This window comes from Calonectris borealis, chromosome Z, assembly GCF_964195595.1.
Source record: "Calonectris borealis chromosome Z, bCalBor7.hap1.2, whole genome shotgun sequence".
Lineage (NCBI taxonomy): Eukaryota > Metazoa > Chordata > Aves > Procellariiformes > Procellariidae > Calonectris > Calonectris borealis.
Genome location: NC_134352.1, coordinates 61,499,127 through 61,515,774, shown reverse-complemented (window position 1 = coordinate 61,515,774; position 16,648 = coordinate 61,499,127). Strand labels below are relative to the sequence as shown.

The following is a 16,648-nucleotide window of genomic DNA, read 5'->3' as shown; positions in this document are numbered from 1 at the left end:
GAATAACTGAAGACCAGTGTTACATGTTGAAGTTTCTTTAAACAACTTATTTCAGGAATTTGATTAATCTCTAAATGTTTAGACACAAGTCGCAATTATGTTGCTGTCATTGGATTGCTTTGTCTGCTTTTCAGGGACTTTTGACTCTCTGTTCTACGCTTCTGGGTCACAGCGGTGTTTCTACCAATGTTGTAATTTTTTGTGTGCATTAGCAAATCCTTATCTCATAGTCAACTAGCAGGGACATTGTGACAGAGGACTTAGTGCTGCTAGTTTAGAGGATTTTTATTATCTAAAATTAGCAGCTTGCTAGGCATTTTAATGTGCAAAGAAGTTAATAAGTATAGTTAGCAGAGCTTGTAGCACTGTTTATTATTAAGGTTGCTCAACACTTCCCCTTTAAGACTGTTTTCAGTTACTTATAGCTTTGAAAATATTTACAAGAGTAGGCTAGAATTTTAGTGAAAAAAGTTTAAGTCAAAGCAGTGTAACCATGCTGAAGAACGAGATTTTTGGAAGTTATGTTGTTTTGCTGTGTTAAGGTTTTTGGGGTGAAGTGTTTCTTTTGAAAAGCTCTGATTTCCCCTTTTTCTGAGAATGAACTTCACATTTGGCAGAACTGACCTTTCTCCTAAAGATACGCCTTTCTGCTGTTCTTCACAAAATCTATCTATGAGGCCCATTCACAAGCCTTTATAAATGTTACAGCTCAGCAACGCTTAATAGAGACTCACTAAACCTTGCACTAAGATTCCTGCATTCTATCTACCATAGCCAGAGACTGAACAGGAGTTTTCCTGCAGAAATGGGATAGAAAAATGGCTAAACCTGGGTCAAAGACACTAGAAAAGGGACCATGGTATGCAAGGAGTCAGATTTCCTAGGAGAAAGGAGCGGAATGAGATGAAAATTGGTGGGAAGCAAGGACTCATAAACAAGTAAGACACAAGAATAGGACAGGAACAATGGGGAAGACAATCTGGCAGGGATTGGAAGGAGAGAAGAAAAACGGAGAAGGGCAGTTCGTGTTCATTAAGGAAATTTTCTTTACATCCTCATGTGAAGACTGAGATTCCTAAACTGTACCACTCTTTACAGCTACTTGTAACATCCCATCCCGGCAAAGCAGGTGTTTCATTCTTGTGTAGCAGAACTGCAGTGGTATATTAATACAATCAGCTCCCCATTATCTGACGTAATGATGGATTTGGGCACCCTGCATAATTTAAAATCTCTGATAATGTAGGCCCAGCTAGGAGCACCAAAATCAACTGATTGCACAGAGTCAGTGCTGCAAAGTTCTGCAGGGTGCAGAGACCTGTCAGCCCACGTGCAGTGCTGTACCTGTAGTAGCAACTCCACATTGCAGGGCTGTCTTGCCCCCAGGGTTACCCTGCCATCAGCTCAGCAGTCTTCAGCTAAAGCTAAAAAACTTCATTGTATTTGGTCTGTTGCCACCCAGAGTCATGCAGTGGTCTCTGTGCTGTGTTCCCCTGTGCTTTTGGCTGCAGTGAATGGTGCAGAGAGACTTAAGCTGTCTAAAACTTCTTCTGGAGCCGATCTTGAAGGCATCATAGCCATGGTCACAAAACTTATATCCACGAATAACTGAGAGTTGCCTAATTAAACTAACTCCAGCAATGGCTAGCCGTTCTGTAGTACTTACAGAGTAAGTACTCATCCTTATTTACAAGCACTCATCCTTATTGCATCAACTGTGGTGACACAAGCTTGTGCTGAGAATCTGAATATTTATGCTGAACAGCCTAAAGGAGTGTGTTTGGCAGAATTACTTCATGTACTCAACTGTTTGATATTTCTGTTTTATTTAAATCAATAAATAAATTACAGATAAAACCCCACTATATCAAAGTAATCTCATTAATATTATGAAGTCAGGCATCCTACAGTTAGGAAGTGCCAGAACTAAGTTATCTGTGTAATCTAAATTCATTCTCCTTATGCATATGCATTAGAATTAAATGATTACATCCTTTTTTTTTCCCCATAAGATCCTTGCCTGTTTAATTGAGGACGTAGAATTCAGAATGCAAAGTTGATGAACAGCAATTCAATTTTGTTTTAGCTTCACTATTCAGTGTGAGTGTCTGTGATTTAATTGCTGCATGCTAATCTAAATGTGGTTTTGGACAGACTTACTATTTCTTCAAGGATTTTTCTGTTGTGCTCATTGGAGCACTTCACAAATAACTAAGAATTTATTTTCACATCTTCCCTAGACAGGAGGCTATTCTGACACTTTTTTTTTTTAGATGTGGCAAACAAATTCACAGAGGTACTAAAATAAAAAGTTTTAAATAATTTAGTATTAAAAATTATTTGTCATTAAATGTTTTGGTGTCAAATCTGAGGTGCCTCTAATGCAGCATTAGATAGCACTGTTTGGTCATATGTAGACTGAGTAGCAACATACACGTATTGCAGCACAACAAAGATCCTTGTCCCCAGTTGTCCACTTCAGGTACCTCACAGGAGCACATTTCATACACAGCTTTTTCCTTATGGATGTGAAGATGTCAAGCATTTTGAAAGTTAGAATTATGTAAAAAATGTTTAAGTAAGGAATCCTTTCACCTATCACTTCATAACTTTTGAGCATCTACCTTTGCTGTCTGGTGTGGTTCCTTTAATGCAGGTTTCTAACAAGAGATCTCCTCTACAGTCTGATCCTTCACACACTCATTGTGTAGAAACAGGACAGGCTTTTGCTACAGGCTGGTAGCAGAAAATTTTACATGTTTATTTTGTTAGCATAAGCTTTCTGGAAACAGTTCTCTTTGTAGTTATAGTGAAGAACAGTGAAGGTAAATCAGGTGAGAAAAAGCAGCTTTCAACTCTTGCACCACTGCAAACAAGTCTTCTAGTTTTATCTGCAGTTCCTCTAAATTCCCTGATTCATTAAAGCTGTCTCAGTAGTGTTGTCTTCTGACTTTTGCTGCTGTTGCTCTTGTCACTGTAATGTAAATATTCATTGTAGCTGCTAGAATGTCTGATTTTCAAATCTGAGTCTGGTTTAATCAAATCTGGTTAAAAAAGAATAGGTATTCTATGACTAAATACACTAGAAAGTGTATTTAATGGATATCAGAAGTTTGAGTACTTTCTTTAGTATTAATTGTTGAAGAGTTCTAATGTCCCTGGAAAAGATTGTTAAATTCTGAACTTTAGAGAAAGCAAGCGCTTGCTGCAATCTCAAGCACTGCAAACGCTGTACATCAGCAATGGAGTTTTGCTGCTGACATTGGGGCAGTAGAAATATCTGTCAATAAACCATGTAATCTTGGAAAACAAGACAAAATAGAACAAACCAAAAAAAGAAAAAAACAGAGGGAAAAATTTAGAATACTTTAGGAGTTGTATTAGTAGTATATGCTAGTACTGATTTTTAAAAACAAACAAAAAAAGATTTGGCACTACAGGACTTTTTCCTGTTTTTAAGGTATGGCATTATACATGCTGGTGGCATAGGAAAGTACCTCAGTGACTGGATCCTTCAGGGGGAACCTACATTTGACCTGATAGAGTTGGATCCCAATCGGTATGGAAAGTGGACCACCACAGAATACACAGCAGCCAAAGCAAGAGAATCTTATGGTTTTAATAACATTGGTAAGAAGGTATTTTAAAAAATATATTTATATTCTGAAAACGGATTCCAACAAAGCCTGCCTCTAGATTTCTCTGTTTATATATATGTATTAATATATATTCTATCTTGGTGATTTACAGTATTTAGTATGCCATGGTTTTTGGTTTGGTTTTTTTTTTCCCTCTAGTTGGTTACCCTAAAGAAGAAAGATTTGCTGGGAGACCAACCGAGAGAACCAGTGGGCTGTATGATTTGCTGAAATCAAAATGTTCAATGGGTTTTCATGCAGGATGGGAGCAACCTCATTGGTTCTACAAACCTGGAGATGAGACTGGATACAAGTAAATAAAAGATCACCTCCTCCCCCACCCCGCTTCCCCACTGATAAATTGTCATGAGAACAAGGGCCATCTGAGTTAAATTTAATAAGCAGCATATATTTATCATTCATTTCAGCTAAGCGTATCTATTAGGTAGATCTTCCATTATTGTTTTTTCTATAGTTTAGAATCCATTTCATTCTGATAATACAGACATTTCAAAATACACATTGAGGTATCCTGTAACTCTTCTAGCTATGGGGTATCAGGGAGCAGCCTAGCTCAAGGAAAAGATTAGAAAACAACTTGTTTGTTATAAATGTGTATTTCTCTCCCTTTCTTATTATTTGATCAGCAGCACAGTATAATGTTTTAATGAAAAAGCTGATTCCTCTCTGTATAATTCTCAGGAAAGGAGAAGCCCAATCCTCTTTTGTTTTGGTTTTTTTTTCTGTGCCTGCTTACCTCGTTACCTGCTTGCATCAGGGAGCATCCAGCAAATAAATGTTTTCCACAGAGAACTGGAGTCCCAATCTAAATGAGGCTCTTAAAGGAATAAAGAGACACACTCTGCTGTTCAGAAATAAAGCCTTTGACACCTTAAACTCAAATAAATGATTCAGCAACAAAGTATGCTGTAAATTTACACGTGACAGACTACTACTTCTAACATTTGAACAGTTCACAATTTAGTGTACAAAATGGTTGATAAAATATCAACCCATATCTTTCTCTGTTGTTAAAAGATTTTAATAATTAAGCTATGTTAGACCAAGGAAAATATTGGGTAAGCTACCTACAATTAGGAAAGTCTCTCTCTTTTGAATGATTATTGAACTGAAGAAACTGAAGACTACGTTTTGCTGAAAAGAGCACAAAATTTCCAAGTTGTGTTTTATGTGTGTAAATGCTCTGTTTCAGACCCAGTTTTCGGCGCACAAATTGGTTTGACCCTGTGGGTCGTGAGTATAAACAGGTTATGGAAAAAGTTGGTGTGATTGACCTGTCACCATTTGGCAAGTTTAAAGTAAAAGGCACAGATTCTGTTAAGCTGCTGGATCATCTATTTGCAAATGTTGTTCCAAAGGTAAATGGGACAGTGATAACTGTTTTAATGTAAGATTTAAACAAACAAGATCTGTTTCAGAAATGGAAAATGAAGTATAATATTATTGCCATATCTTTCAGATACCACTCGAATCCTTTGGAGAAATTGCTGTGTCAGGGAATGTATTTCACTCAGTTAAGGGCATGGACAGTGGAGTTTATACTAGAGTAGCCCCATGTAGAAGCATCTTTTGGCACAAATCATTGAATCATAGAATGGTTGATGTTGAAAGTGACCTCTGGATGTCAGCTTGTCCAACCCTGTGTTCAAGCAGGTCATCTGGAGTTCATTGCCCAGGACTATGTCCAGATGGCTTTTAAACATCTCCAGGGATGGAGACTCCACCAGCTCTCTGGGCAACCTGTTCCTGTGCTCAGTCACCTTTACAGTAAAAAGGTGTTTCCTTCTGTTTCAAATCTTTGTCTAAAGAAGTCCAAGTGAATCTCACCTGGAATTCTTTTATAGTAGTACCAGAATAGCTTGGCAGCTGTCCGCCTAAAACTGCACTGTACTGTGGCAGCTTCAGGCAGCAGAGGAGAGCAGTGGAAGGTGCTCTTGCCTGACCATAGCTGGATGTTTTATTCTTCCTGGATGCCCAAGGGAACAGTTTTGGTTTTTTTTAATGTGACCTATGCTTATTTTCCACCCCCCTCATACTGACTCTATTTTACAGCTGGCTGCCTGATGCAGGCAGCGTTGCAAATATTCGGGATATTCAGCTTTCAGGTCAGACCTGTCCTTTCTCCACAAGTGTGGCTGCTCACAGATTCTCAGAATATGATCCTGTTTTCAAAAATGGCACACTGTGACAAACTACCCCAAGTTTCTTATTCTTGATCCTCAGTTTATGGTAGTGCTCCATGAGTCCCTTTATCTTCCTGCTTTGTCAACCACTTTCATCTCGTGTTTTTAAATTCAGAGATACACTTCCAGCAAGCAGATTGTTCCTTTCCAAAGTGCTACAGCCATGGGGTTTGCTCCTTCCAGCGCAGAATTTCATTAAGTTTTTGCTGTGGGTGATGGTTTTAGCTTCTTCAGACACCAGAGGGAGGAAGCATAAGGCAACAGGAGGTATACCGAGACTGTAGTTATGAAGGTAGATAACTTCTTCTCAGAGGTCAGAGCCAACTGGATGGGAAGGCTGTACACAAGAATGGTGTCCTGTAGGTTTAGGAGAAAGAAGAACCTGAATTGACATGTAATCATATTTTTTATTGTATTAATTTTGTGATAGCAATATAGATTAAAAGTTTGTCTTCTTTCTAGCCTGGGGTAGAGGTGGGGTAACTGTCATCAGTAGGCATGGGTAACACTTGCTGAATATATGGGGTGGGGAGAAAGTAAGATTAAACAGGAAATTATGAGAACAAGGTGAGTGCTTTCTGTGGAGCTTTTGTTCTGTTGCTAAGAGGAAAAAGAAGGATAGAAGGCAAAACAGAACGATCTGTTTATGAGTCCACTTAATACTCCAGCATTCACAACAGTTGATTATTTAGGCTGTCTAATTTTTGGTACCATTCATGCTTGTCTGCATCATAAAATAATTCACTGAAGGTAATGGAGATACACTTATATCACAACCAGACTGAGTGTGACTACCATCAGATCCTGAAAATTCAATTATGTGCCTGTAATGTGTCAGTAACTGTATTAATGTAATATGTGCTTGCAGAAGAATGTTAATATCTGCAATATTTTTCCTTTTTCCATTCATTGTCTGGAATCTGGGCACTGACTGGGTGATTGACAAGGTTCTAATGAAAGCAGAATGAAATAAGAGGGATTAAAGGCTGCTCTGGAACCAGACCAGCATAACAGCTATGGCACACTCATATTTCTGTTTGTATGGGTGATATCTGTATGAACATGTGAACGTTTTACAGTCACAGCTAAGTAACTGTTATCTGAAATTTTGCCTCTAGAGATCACATTTCTACACGAACCTGATTCAAATGTACAGAGATGTAGATTCATAGTCAGCAACTACATAAAATATAGAAGGACACATAAGTCAGGGCCACAAAAGCATAAGCCAGCTCAGTATTTCTTTCATTAAAGTAAAGGGCAAAGTAATGTTATCCTTTTGGGATCTGAAAGCTTTATTCACATGATTGAAAAAGAATATTTATGTCAATAACACATAGAATTTTTTATTCTGATAATCAGAGAACAAACTTTGATTGATTGAATTTGCATTGAAAGTACATTCTTAAATCAAATGTAGCTTAAGAACACCTTGTGTAATACACAATTAACAAATATTTATAAAGGTCTTGATTTATCTCATTTCAAAAATCTCAATTTTTTTGTATGAAGAAAAACATGAAATTTCTACTGTAAAGCTTAAGCTTGGCCAATTGTGTATCTGTCTGCTCCCATTATGGCATAGCAGAACAGACATAAAAACGTCGTTCTTTCAAGTAAAGACATATCTCTATGTATTTCATAATAAGAATTCAAAGGTTTATTTTGCATTCTTAATAATTGCAAATTTTACTCTGTAGGTGGGTTCCACAAATATTAGCCATATGTTAACACCGAGAGGAAAAGTATATGCTGAGCTAACAGTCTCTCAACTGTATCCTGAAGAATTTATGCTTGTAACTGGCTCGGGGTCAGAACTCCATGATCTGAGGTGAGTTTATTTTTGATACAGTAAGTACACAGTGCCATATAGTCACATTAATATAGAAACCTTTTTACTAAGTGCCAAATTTGTAATTATTACTCAACAAATCTTTTGCTAGGTTCAAGTGAATTCTACTTATTTATTGATTTTGATTTCTTAGAAACTTGGTGGAGTTGAATTCTGAAGTATAAGCAGTTGCATATTGAATTATTGTTGGTGTAAAAAGATGGAGAATTTACTGATAGTTATGTAATATACTTTAATGGAGGTAGTTCTTGTTTTGTTGAATCTGTTTGTGTTTGGCATTGCATAATGGAACACAGCACGGTTGTTCCTTTCTACTGTTTTCTCTTACGCAAAAAAGAAAATTGGCTTTAAACATGGATGACCCCACAGGCTTGTAAACACAAGTTGACCTGGCCAATCCAGAAGGGTGATGCAGTCTTCCTGATACTGTGATAATGTCTTATGCTGTGGGCTCTGGGGCCACAAAGTGAAACAACAGAAAGAAAGGAGGTAGAAGCAGGTGCAGGGTGACTTCATTAAAATACTTTTCATTGATGAGCATTGGCAGTGGTATTTCTAGGGCTATAAGAGGCTGTACATGCATATTAAGAAAAAGAATTTTTCTTACTGGAGATTGCTGACAAATCTGTTATTCAGAATGAATCAACACATAAAAGACTGAAATATGCTACCCAAACGATGAATAATATTCTGTTTCCTAATAGTCTCATGGGAAACAGTAGAACCATTGGCACGTTCAGGAACCAAATGGCAGAACCAGACCTAATGCATTTACTGCTACAGAATTTCAGCAGTCCTGTTTGGTACTCCCCTGTGCCTGAGATCTTTTAGCACTGCTTAACAAAGTAGTACTTTGTAAGATTTTTAAATGTACTCCTTTCATTTATTTTGTGAGCTTCCTGAAAGACAATACCCAGCTGATGTTTTTGATGAAATCAAAATTCAAAAGTGAACTTTCTGCCAATACTTTAAGTACTGTGTTCAGGAAGGAACAATCCTGGTTGTACATTTCTGTTGACAGGGAATTTATTTTGAGATTTCTTACATTCATTGTGTTTATTGCTTACTCTTTTTGTATGTGGACTTTTTATTAAAACATTCTGGATCCAAAGGCAAATCTGTGTTCAGTTCTATGAGATCACTTCTTTCTCTTATCTTGAAAATACTGTTCCACCCATTTAAATTGTCTCCTTTCCTGGCTGTATCCCAGATCCCTGTGTTCCTACACCAGTATCTCACCAGAAAACACTGTTTAACATCCATGACAGATTTGACTATCTGGTGTAGCACATACTTCCATTGGTTTTGAGAAGGTGTGGGACTGGGAGCTGCTGGCAAGATGAACACTAACAAAAAATTATTCCTTTTTAATCTTTGTCTAAATCAGTTATTTTTCATTAAAAAATCAACATCACTGTTGTGTTTTACATGCAGATGGATAGAAGAGGAAGTAATGAGAGGTGGATATAAAGTTGAAATAGAAAATGTAACAGATGAGATGGGAGTACTTGGTGTAGCAGGTCCATATGCCCGACAGATCCTCCAGAAGTTGACAAGTGAGGATCTGAGTGATGGTTCATTTAAGTTTCTCCAGTCTAGACATTTGAAACTTTCTGATATTGCTGTTACTGCCATTAGGATATCGTACACAGGTAAGCAATAGAGAAAACAGACTCTTAAGAAAAGAGGCGATAAATAAAATAATAAGTGTAACTAAAATTATGTTGAAAAATAAATCTCTTCGTGTATTCATAAGCAATAGGTTCTTCACAGTTTATATATAAATGTGTGAGAAAATGCAGTACATTGATATTCAAATGTGATCTGGTCAGGGTCTGTGCTTAGTTTTCCAAGACCTTTTTCTCTAGAATACTCAGTGTAAATATTTATTTTACATAACAAAAGGCCAGTTCTGATAACCTCTGTGGTATTTGCTCCAAAACCAATGTCAAGAATTGTTTGTGGATTACCGTATATTAGTGTTTGTCAAGTGCCTAGAAAATGTAACATTGTAATGCTGAGTATTTGTTTTTCTCAGTTACTTTTTATTTTTATTTATTTTTATGTCTATCTCTACTGCAATGGACTGACTTCAGACCATTCTGAAGCAGCTGAAGTCCTTCTCTTTGTATTGTACTAAATATGATACAATATACTTGTTTTATGCTTATTTATACTCAGTTACATTTGGTGTTCACTTGCCAAGTCATCATCTGTTTATAATGCCCTTAAGCTTCATCTCTCATTGTGACTTTGCTACATGACCTTTTCTTATCAGTTATTCTGATTTCCTACCCCTCCCCTGCCCCTCCCCCACCCCCCCCACCCCCCCCCCGATTTCAGTTAACAGTTTAAATTAGAATAATAGTACCACTGCTTAAGCAGTGGATCTAGGACATAAATCATCTGGTGGTTCTTGCAGGGAATTAGACTTGATATACGATAGCAGAATTGACCCTAGAATGTGAATTAACACAGCATTGATCCCCACTTTTTACCAAGAACAGGACTGTATTTTTTAGGATTGTTTCATTGTTGAGCTGATGAAACCGTTAATCTTGTTTGTATAACAGGTGAATTGGGCTGGGAGCTCTATCATAGAAAAGAAGATTCTGTAGCTCTTTACAGTGCAATCATGGAAGCTGGCCAAAAAGAGGGAATTGACAACTTTGGAACATATGCTCTGAATGCTTTAAGGCTGGAAAAGGGTTTCCGAGCCTGGGGGGCAGAGGTCAGGAAATATAACTTCTTTATTATTCTTTCTGTTTATTTTCTTTATTTCATTATGACTATACAGCTTTTAGTCAGAGTTAGCTCAGATAGTATTTGTTCCAGTTTCTCAATTTTGCATGAAAAGAAAATTTACCTTGAGCAGGAAAAGCTGCTATAATTCTGAACAGTGTCTTTTCTAAATAAGAGTAACTAGTATACTCCATTGCACTGCTGGCAAAGAGACACTTACTTTGATTCACTGATGTTTTTCCCTCTTGTGTATAACAAAATTATGAGGGTTTTGCTGAGCATTAGTGTTTTGAAATCAAAAGTTTGGCTGATAGATTCTGAAAATGCTTTATTTCTGTAATAACTGTGTCATGAGAGGCCAATTATTCTTGCTTCATAATGTATTTGGAACTTTTTCATTTCCCATTAGCTTGTTTCTGCTGAATTTGCTCACTCACAATATAGAACTACTCAGGGGGCCTAGAGAACTTGGGGAAAATCAGTATAATTTCTGCTTACCTGAAATTTTTCTCAATTCCTTTTGAAAACAAAGAACTCAGGAAGGTGAAATGGTGGGTGTTTAGGGGTCCTTTTCGTTTGCCCAGTGATAATTATTTTCATTCTTGCTTCAAGTGATGCCTAACAAATCATTCCCCCTACACCTGATGGGAAGGTGATAAATAAAATTGGCTTTGTGTTTTCTTTTCCTCTCCAACTAAGGCATTCTGCTGTATTGCAATTAATGTCCATACCTCAGTTATTCAGTCTTCTGCAGGTTCCATTCTGCTTTGATGAAAAGTCTTGTTTCTTACTGAAATGTGTGTTTACTTTGCATATTGAAACCTAGGTGAATGATTTACATATCTACACTTTGTATTAGGCATAACAGTAGATATTCTGTTGAAATCACATATAGGAAACATACAGTGTATTGAAATGGAAGTTGCACATATGCAACGTGGAAGACATTGACCGAGGAGTAAATAGAAGGCTGCATGGAATAACTATATATCCCCCACCCCCTAACCCAAAAGCTATAATAGTCCATCGTGTATGGTTGGTGAATTTTTTTTTTTTTAACAGATGAACTGCGACACTAATCCATTGGAAGCTGGACTGGAGTACTTTGTAAAGCTAAACAAGGTATGTCTTATCATTTTCAAAGTGTTCTATTATGACCGAGGTTATTCTTTAAGTGTTTGAAAAGAAAAAGGTAATTATCTGTAAAATAAAATAGGTTTATAAAATGAACCGAGCAGCTTTTTTTCACTGTAGATAAAATAATTACCTTATTAAGTAGCGATTTGTTTAAAAAAAGAAAGTTTCATATTTTTCCATGTTTCTTGCTAATAAAATTATACATTAGGTCAGGAAGTTGCAAATACTCAATATTGTCTACATGAAAAATAACTCTTTGTGATTTCCTTTTGTAGAGAAATTTGAGTCGTGTTTTTGTACACATATAGTATCTGTATACAAGCTGAACAAGCCTGTTCATATTGTGGAAACATTTTACCTGCTTATTCTTGTTAAAAGAGTTGTCTGTAGGATCATTTTCCCTGGCTACCACTCTGGTACAGCAATAACTGAAAAAAACAATAGATTTTTCAGAACAACTGCTGGCTGACAACTTGGATATCAGTCAAATATAAGTTAAATTAATATCTTGGTTAAAAAAATAGTAACAATTAGTTGTTCATAGAATTTCTGAAGAGGTCCTCTGCTCATAACTTGTTCCTGCCTGGTTTGAAGTTTAGAGAATGGGACTAGTTGAATTTAAATATGCAGTAAAAATTAAAAGATATTATTCTATCTCCTTTTATCAGCATCCCCATTTTCTTATATTCATATTTTAGCAAATCAAACTCTGTTATAGTCTAATAGATGCAGAAATTTCTTGTAATTCTCTTTTCTGGTCCAAATGAAACCCAAACGAAGTGTCCTAACTCTGTCAAATAGAGGACCTTTCCATGAAACCCAGTGAAATAATTTCCTGTGCAGCTCTAATCTCATCTGTTGCTGCCAGTTAGCCCATCAACTCAAACAGCTGCTGCCTGCACAATGGATGTGAAGTTTCTAATGTAGAAAATCAGGTCCTATACATTTCAAGTTAGGTGCCCTAAATGAGGGGTATTTCTGACTTAATCTTTTGCCTCAGTTTTTCACCTGTATAATAGAGAAAGTGCCAACATTATTAAATACGGGAGATCAAGAAGAAAAAGTAATGTTTGTGAGACATTTCATCTTTACAATGATGTCATGTGATACAGGGACAAATTCTTTTTTTATTTATATTCCCTTTATACCTGAAAGGGTAATAAATCAGATAATAAATGACCCTTGATATTTTTTGCCATGTTATGTGGAGACACTGTGAAACTGATAAAAGGAATCCCAAACTTTAAGTTACAGCTCCAAAAATCTTAAACTTTGGGTAGCAAGAATTATGGAGGCATGTTAAACCTGTAAAGGTGCTTTTATCTTTATGAGACAATTTCACTGACAGTAACAGGGATGAACCCAGGAAGATGCTTTTCCTCTCCAACTGTTGAACCTGTCTGTAGATGTTAAAGTTCTTCAACCTGTGCAGGATTGATAAAACATTCTTTTTTGTCCTAATCTAACGTCAGTGTGTGCTCTAGCATGAAACACACATTCTAAACTTGTTCTTGCCCACTCGCCCACTGGAGGGCAAGGTGCTCCCAGGGATGTCAATGGCAGTTCCTACATGTAGTGGAGTTACAGCTGTCTCCATTTGGGTACTGTCATTTTGCCCTAATCAGAGAAAATGACACATGCAAGGGAAATACAGAATCTTACGGAACAGGATTATGTTGCATTTACTCATCAAGGACTTTCCCATCTTGAGGAGAGCATTAGCAGGATTATGGGAGAATGCAATGAAAAATGTTACTCTTACTAGTTTTTCTTTCCACTTCGATTTGATACATCTGTTTGTTTTGTTTTGTTTTGTTTTGTTTTTTTTTCGTATAAGCAGGAAAGCAGCCATAAGCAGGGAAAGCTGTTGCTTGCCCATGCAGAACATGTAAAAGCACTAATGCGGATGAAGCACTTGATTCTTTATTGCTCTGCACACTTCTCTGCAAGGTTGAAATGCAGGGTTGGAACAGCACTCTGGAGCAGATATTCACCTTGTAGATGAATGGGCATGGAATGAATCTCCGGCATAGATGCAGGATGTCAGCCTAAAACATTTGCCAGTTTTGCTGAACTAATGTGAAAAAGGAAATAATCGATGTTTATTTATTGACTCAAATGAGGGCAGTTGTGACTGTATGTTGACACTGCAGAGGTACCTGAGCAAACTCAGATGTTGGAAGTGGTCTAAACAATGTAGCACGAAGCACAATATAAGATTATTTACTCTGCTTCTTGGCAGCTTGGGGCTGTGAGTACCAATTCCATGCCTCTGGTTTTGGTGTCCATTTGGCATGGCATGGACTTCAGCATGCCTTAGAGGCCACCGTGATTGAAGACAAGCAAAATACTCTGTTATCATCTGCTCCTATTATTAAGGAGACTTTCCACAAAAAAGGGCAAACGGGATACAAACTACAAGCAACAGATGCTTAAATCTGTTTGACATCTTGGTCTGTAGGGTTACTGACAGGGATTGTTCCTTTAAGCATGCGCCCCCAACTGGGGAAAGTGCTGATTTCTGTGTAAATTAAAACCCAAATGCACTGTTCAGTATCACTAGGATGCTTCTTACCGTGCAACAAGCAGCTGAAATAGCTCACAAAATGGGCAAAAACACTTCAGCATTAGTGAATTTCGAATGGTATGTCATGGAAAATGTAAACAGTTTCTAAACAGATTAAAGTGAATGAACAACCAAATGCCAGTGAAAGTATACTACAATCAAAAAATATTTTAATTTCCGTGAGAGAGCATTCAAATATCTGGGGAATAAATATGAAGAGATGTAAATTCCCAATAAAATCCCGATACTTCTCTGTGTTTATGAAGTTTAGCGTATGTATCATCTTCAGGTACATATGGACTAGTTAATTTTTTGCGATGAGTAACAGGAGAAACTCTTAAAAGGTTAAGATGACAACTGTTTTTTTTTTCCACAGTCTATTAAATTATAGCATGACAATAAGTAAACCTGTTTCCTCAGGATTTCTGTGGCAACTTTCATTTTATCAGAAAGGCTGAAGAGATGACATTGTTCTAGGTGGTTTCCTTTAGACTCTGCTTGATACTCCTTTTTTCTCTAATGTTGGTGTTAGTTGCTTCCTTGCACAGACGAGCAGGATGGGCTGTGATTAAACTGAAGTGGAGGGACAGTAACAGAATTAATTTCTAATTTAGAGTATACATTGTCTTCATAACTTCACAACAAAATCTGTCTGGTTTAGGGGTGGGATTTTTTTTTAATACCTGTTGTCTTTCGTTTGTTCAATTGGTCTTCCATTTAGTAAGTTAGATAAGTTGTTAGATAGCCTCATTCACTAATACTTTCATCTCATGAATAAGCACTCTGCTACTAAATATTCAATAGAGTCCTAATAGTCTTTGTGGCAGGAAATTCACAGAATATCTTTAAAGAAGAAAAAGTTGCAATTCTTTTTTCTCCACATCCCAGAATATTGTTTTAGTTCTGCTGCACATTTGAACTTTCTCAGGTTCAAGTGGTCAAAGATACAGTATATCACCTCTGAATGCTTTCTATTTTTCAAAACCCTGGTTTAAATTTAATGGCTTTTTCAAATATTATCATAGAAAAAGATAAGCAATCACCAGATATTTACTCCAGACCTTTGTTCTATGGCAGAATCAACTACAGCTGTGTTTACCTTGCCATATGTGTAAAAATTTCTTGTGTGAAATTACGAAGACCTCTTACACTTTAAACGTGTCACTGATTTAAGTGTAAGTTTAAACCTTACACTTTAAACTTATCACTGATTATTATGTTCACTATTGACATACAGAAAAAAATATTTCCTTATTTCAGAAGCTGCTTGCATCTTCAAAACCTGCTAGCATGTGCCTTTTCGGTGTTCTGAAGTGGTTGATTATTTTTAGCTGATTCAATATTCTTAAAGCAGCCGATTTTTCTCCTGAGCATAATGGACCGTAAATCCCAATAAAACTTGATGTTAGAGTGAAACATCTCCATGTCAATTTGGGTAGCTCATAGAAATGAACTCTTTCAGAAGTGTTTTCCATGTGAACTCAATAGTGCCAGCAGTCATCAAGAGCGTACAGCTACAAAATTCTGTAGTTAACTGTTTGTAGGTTTGTGACATGTTTGCTGTATCCAAGACTGCCATCTCCTGGGCACTCCCTCTGCAGCAACAGCTCACTGCTATTTGGGAAGAGAATGCGGTAGATGACAGGAACCCTTTGGGACTCTGCTCCAGTGTGCTCTTCCAGGCCGGGATCTGAGTGCTTAGCTAAGATTTCGTGTTTGTTTCCACCAGGAGGAAATACCGTTATCAGAGACAGTGTTTCTTTGTGGCAGCCCTGTTTATTTACTGGGGCAGTTTCTTTGTTCTCCATTTCAAGCTTTTTTCCAGATTATACAATACCCAGAATCTCTCTCCTTTTGCTTTTCCTTAGATCTACTCTACCAGCACTTTTTTTTACCTTCTTCATTTTCTGCTCCTTTCCCTGTCTGCTTCTCACGATTTATGTCTTATGTTCACCAACCCTCCTCAGTGACTGCCTGCATTTCCATGTCAAAAAATGCCTTTTAGACTACAAGCTCTACCTCATCTTCTGAATTTGGCACTGGATTTCTGAGGTGTCTTTTACTATTGCACCTATTAGACACATGAGCATTTAATTGCTTCCTCATTCGTTATGAATAGAAGTTGTGTCATGCCCAGCAACTTCACACAGGTGGGTGCATGACTGTAAATCAAAGATACAGTCCTTGTATATTGACCTAACCTCCAGCATAACTACACATAAGTTATCTCATGGGAAACTAGGGTGAGCAGTTGTAAAACTGTGCCTCCATCCTTTTATTCCTTTGGTAGCAGTTTAACCTTATAAGTTCATGCCCTCCTCTGTCCAGTCATTTGTTTCCCTCCTGTTCACTCTGCCAGAACTGCCCCTCAGTTGTGTCAGTCCAACGCATTGTGTTACCATGGTCTAAAGTGATATGTCCTGATTTATTTAAGCACAAAATGTTAAATCTTTTTAGGAAAAAGGCTTTTTTTCATCATTTCACAGATGCAGTTTGGAGAAAGAACACC

General features: G+C 37.1%; 1 protein-coding gene across 1 annotated transcript in view; it reads left to right on the top strand.

Moving 5' to 3' along the window:
• Positions 1–16,648, top strand: part of DMGDH (dimethylglycine dehydrogenase) — a 51,360-nt gene that overhangs the window by 24,246 nt on the left and 10,466 nt on the right. The window contains exons 8-14 of the mRNA XM_075138467.1: positions 3,461–3,630; positions 3,798–3,951; positions 4,852–5,017; positions 7,543–7,673; positions 9,129–9,346; positions 10,268–10,425; positions 11,499–11,558. Coding sequence (XP_074994568.1) covers positions 3,461–3,630; positions 3,798–3,951; positions 4,852–5,017; positions 7,543–7,673; positions 9,129–9,346; positions 10,268–10,425; positions 11,499–11,558 — 1,057 coding nt within the window. The remainder of the gene's footprint in view (positions 1–3,460; positions 3,631–3,797; positions 3,952–4,851; positions 5,018–7,542; positions 7,674–9,128; positions 9,347–10,267; positions 10,426–11,498; positions 11,559–16,648) is intronic.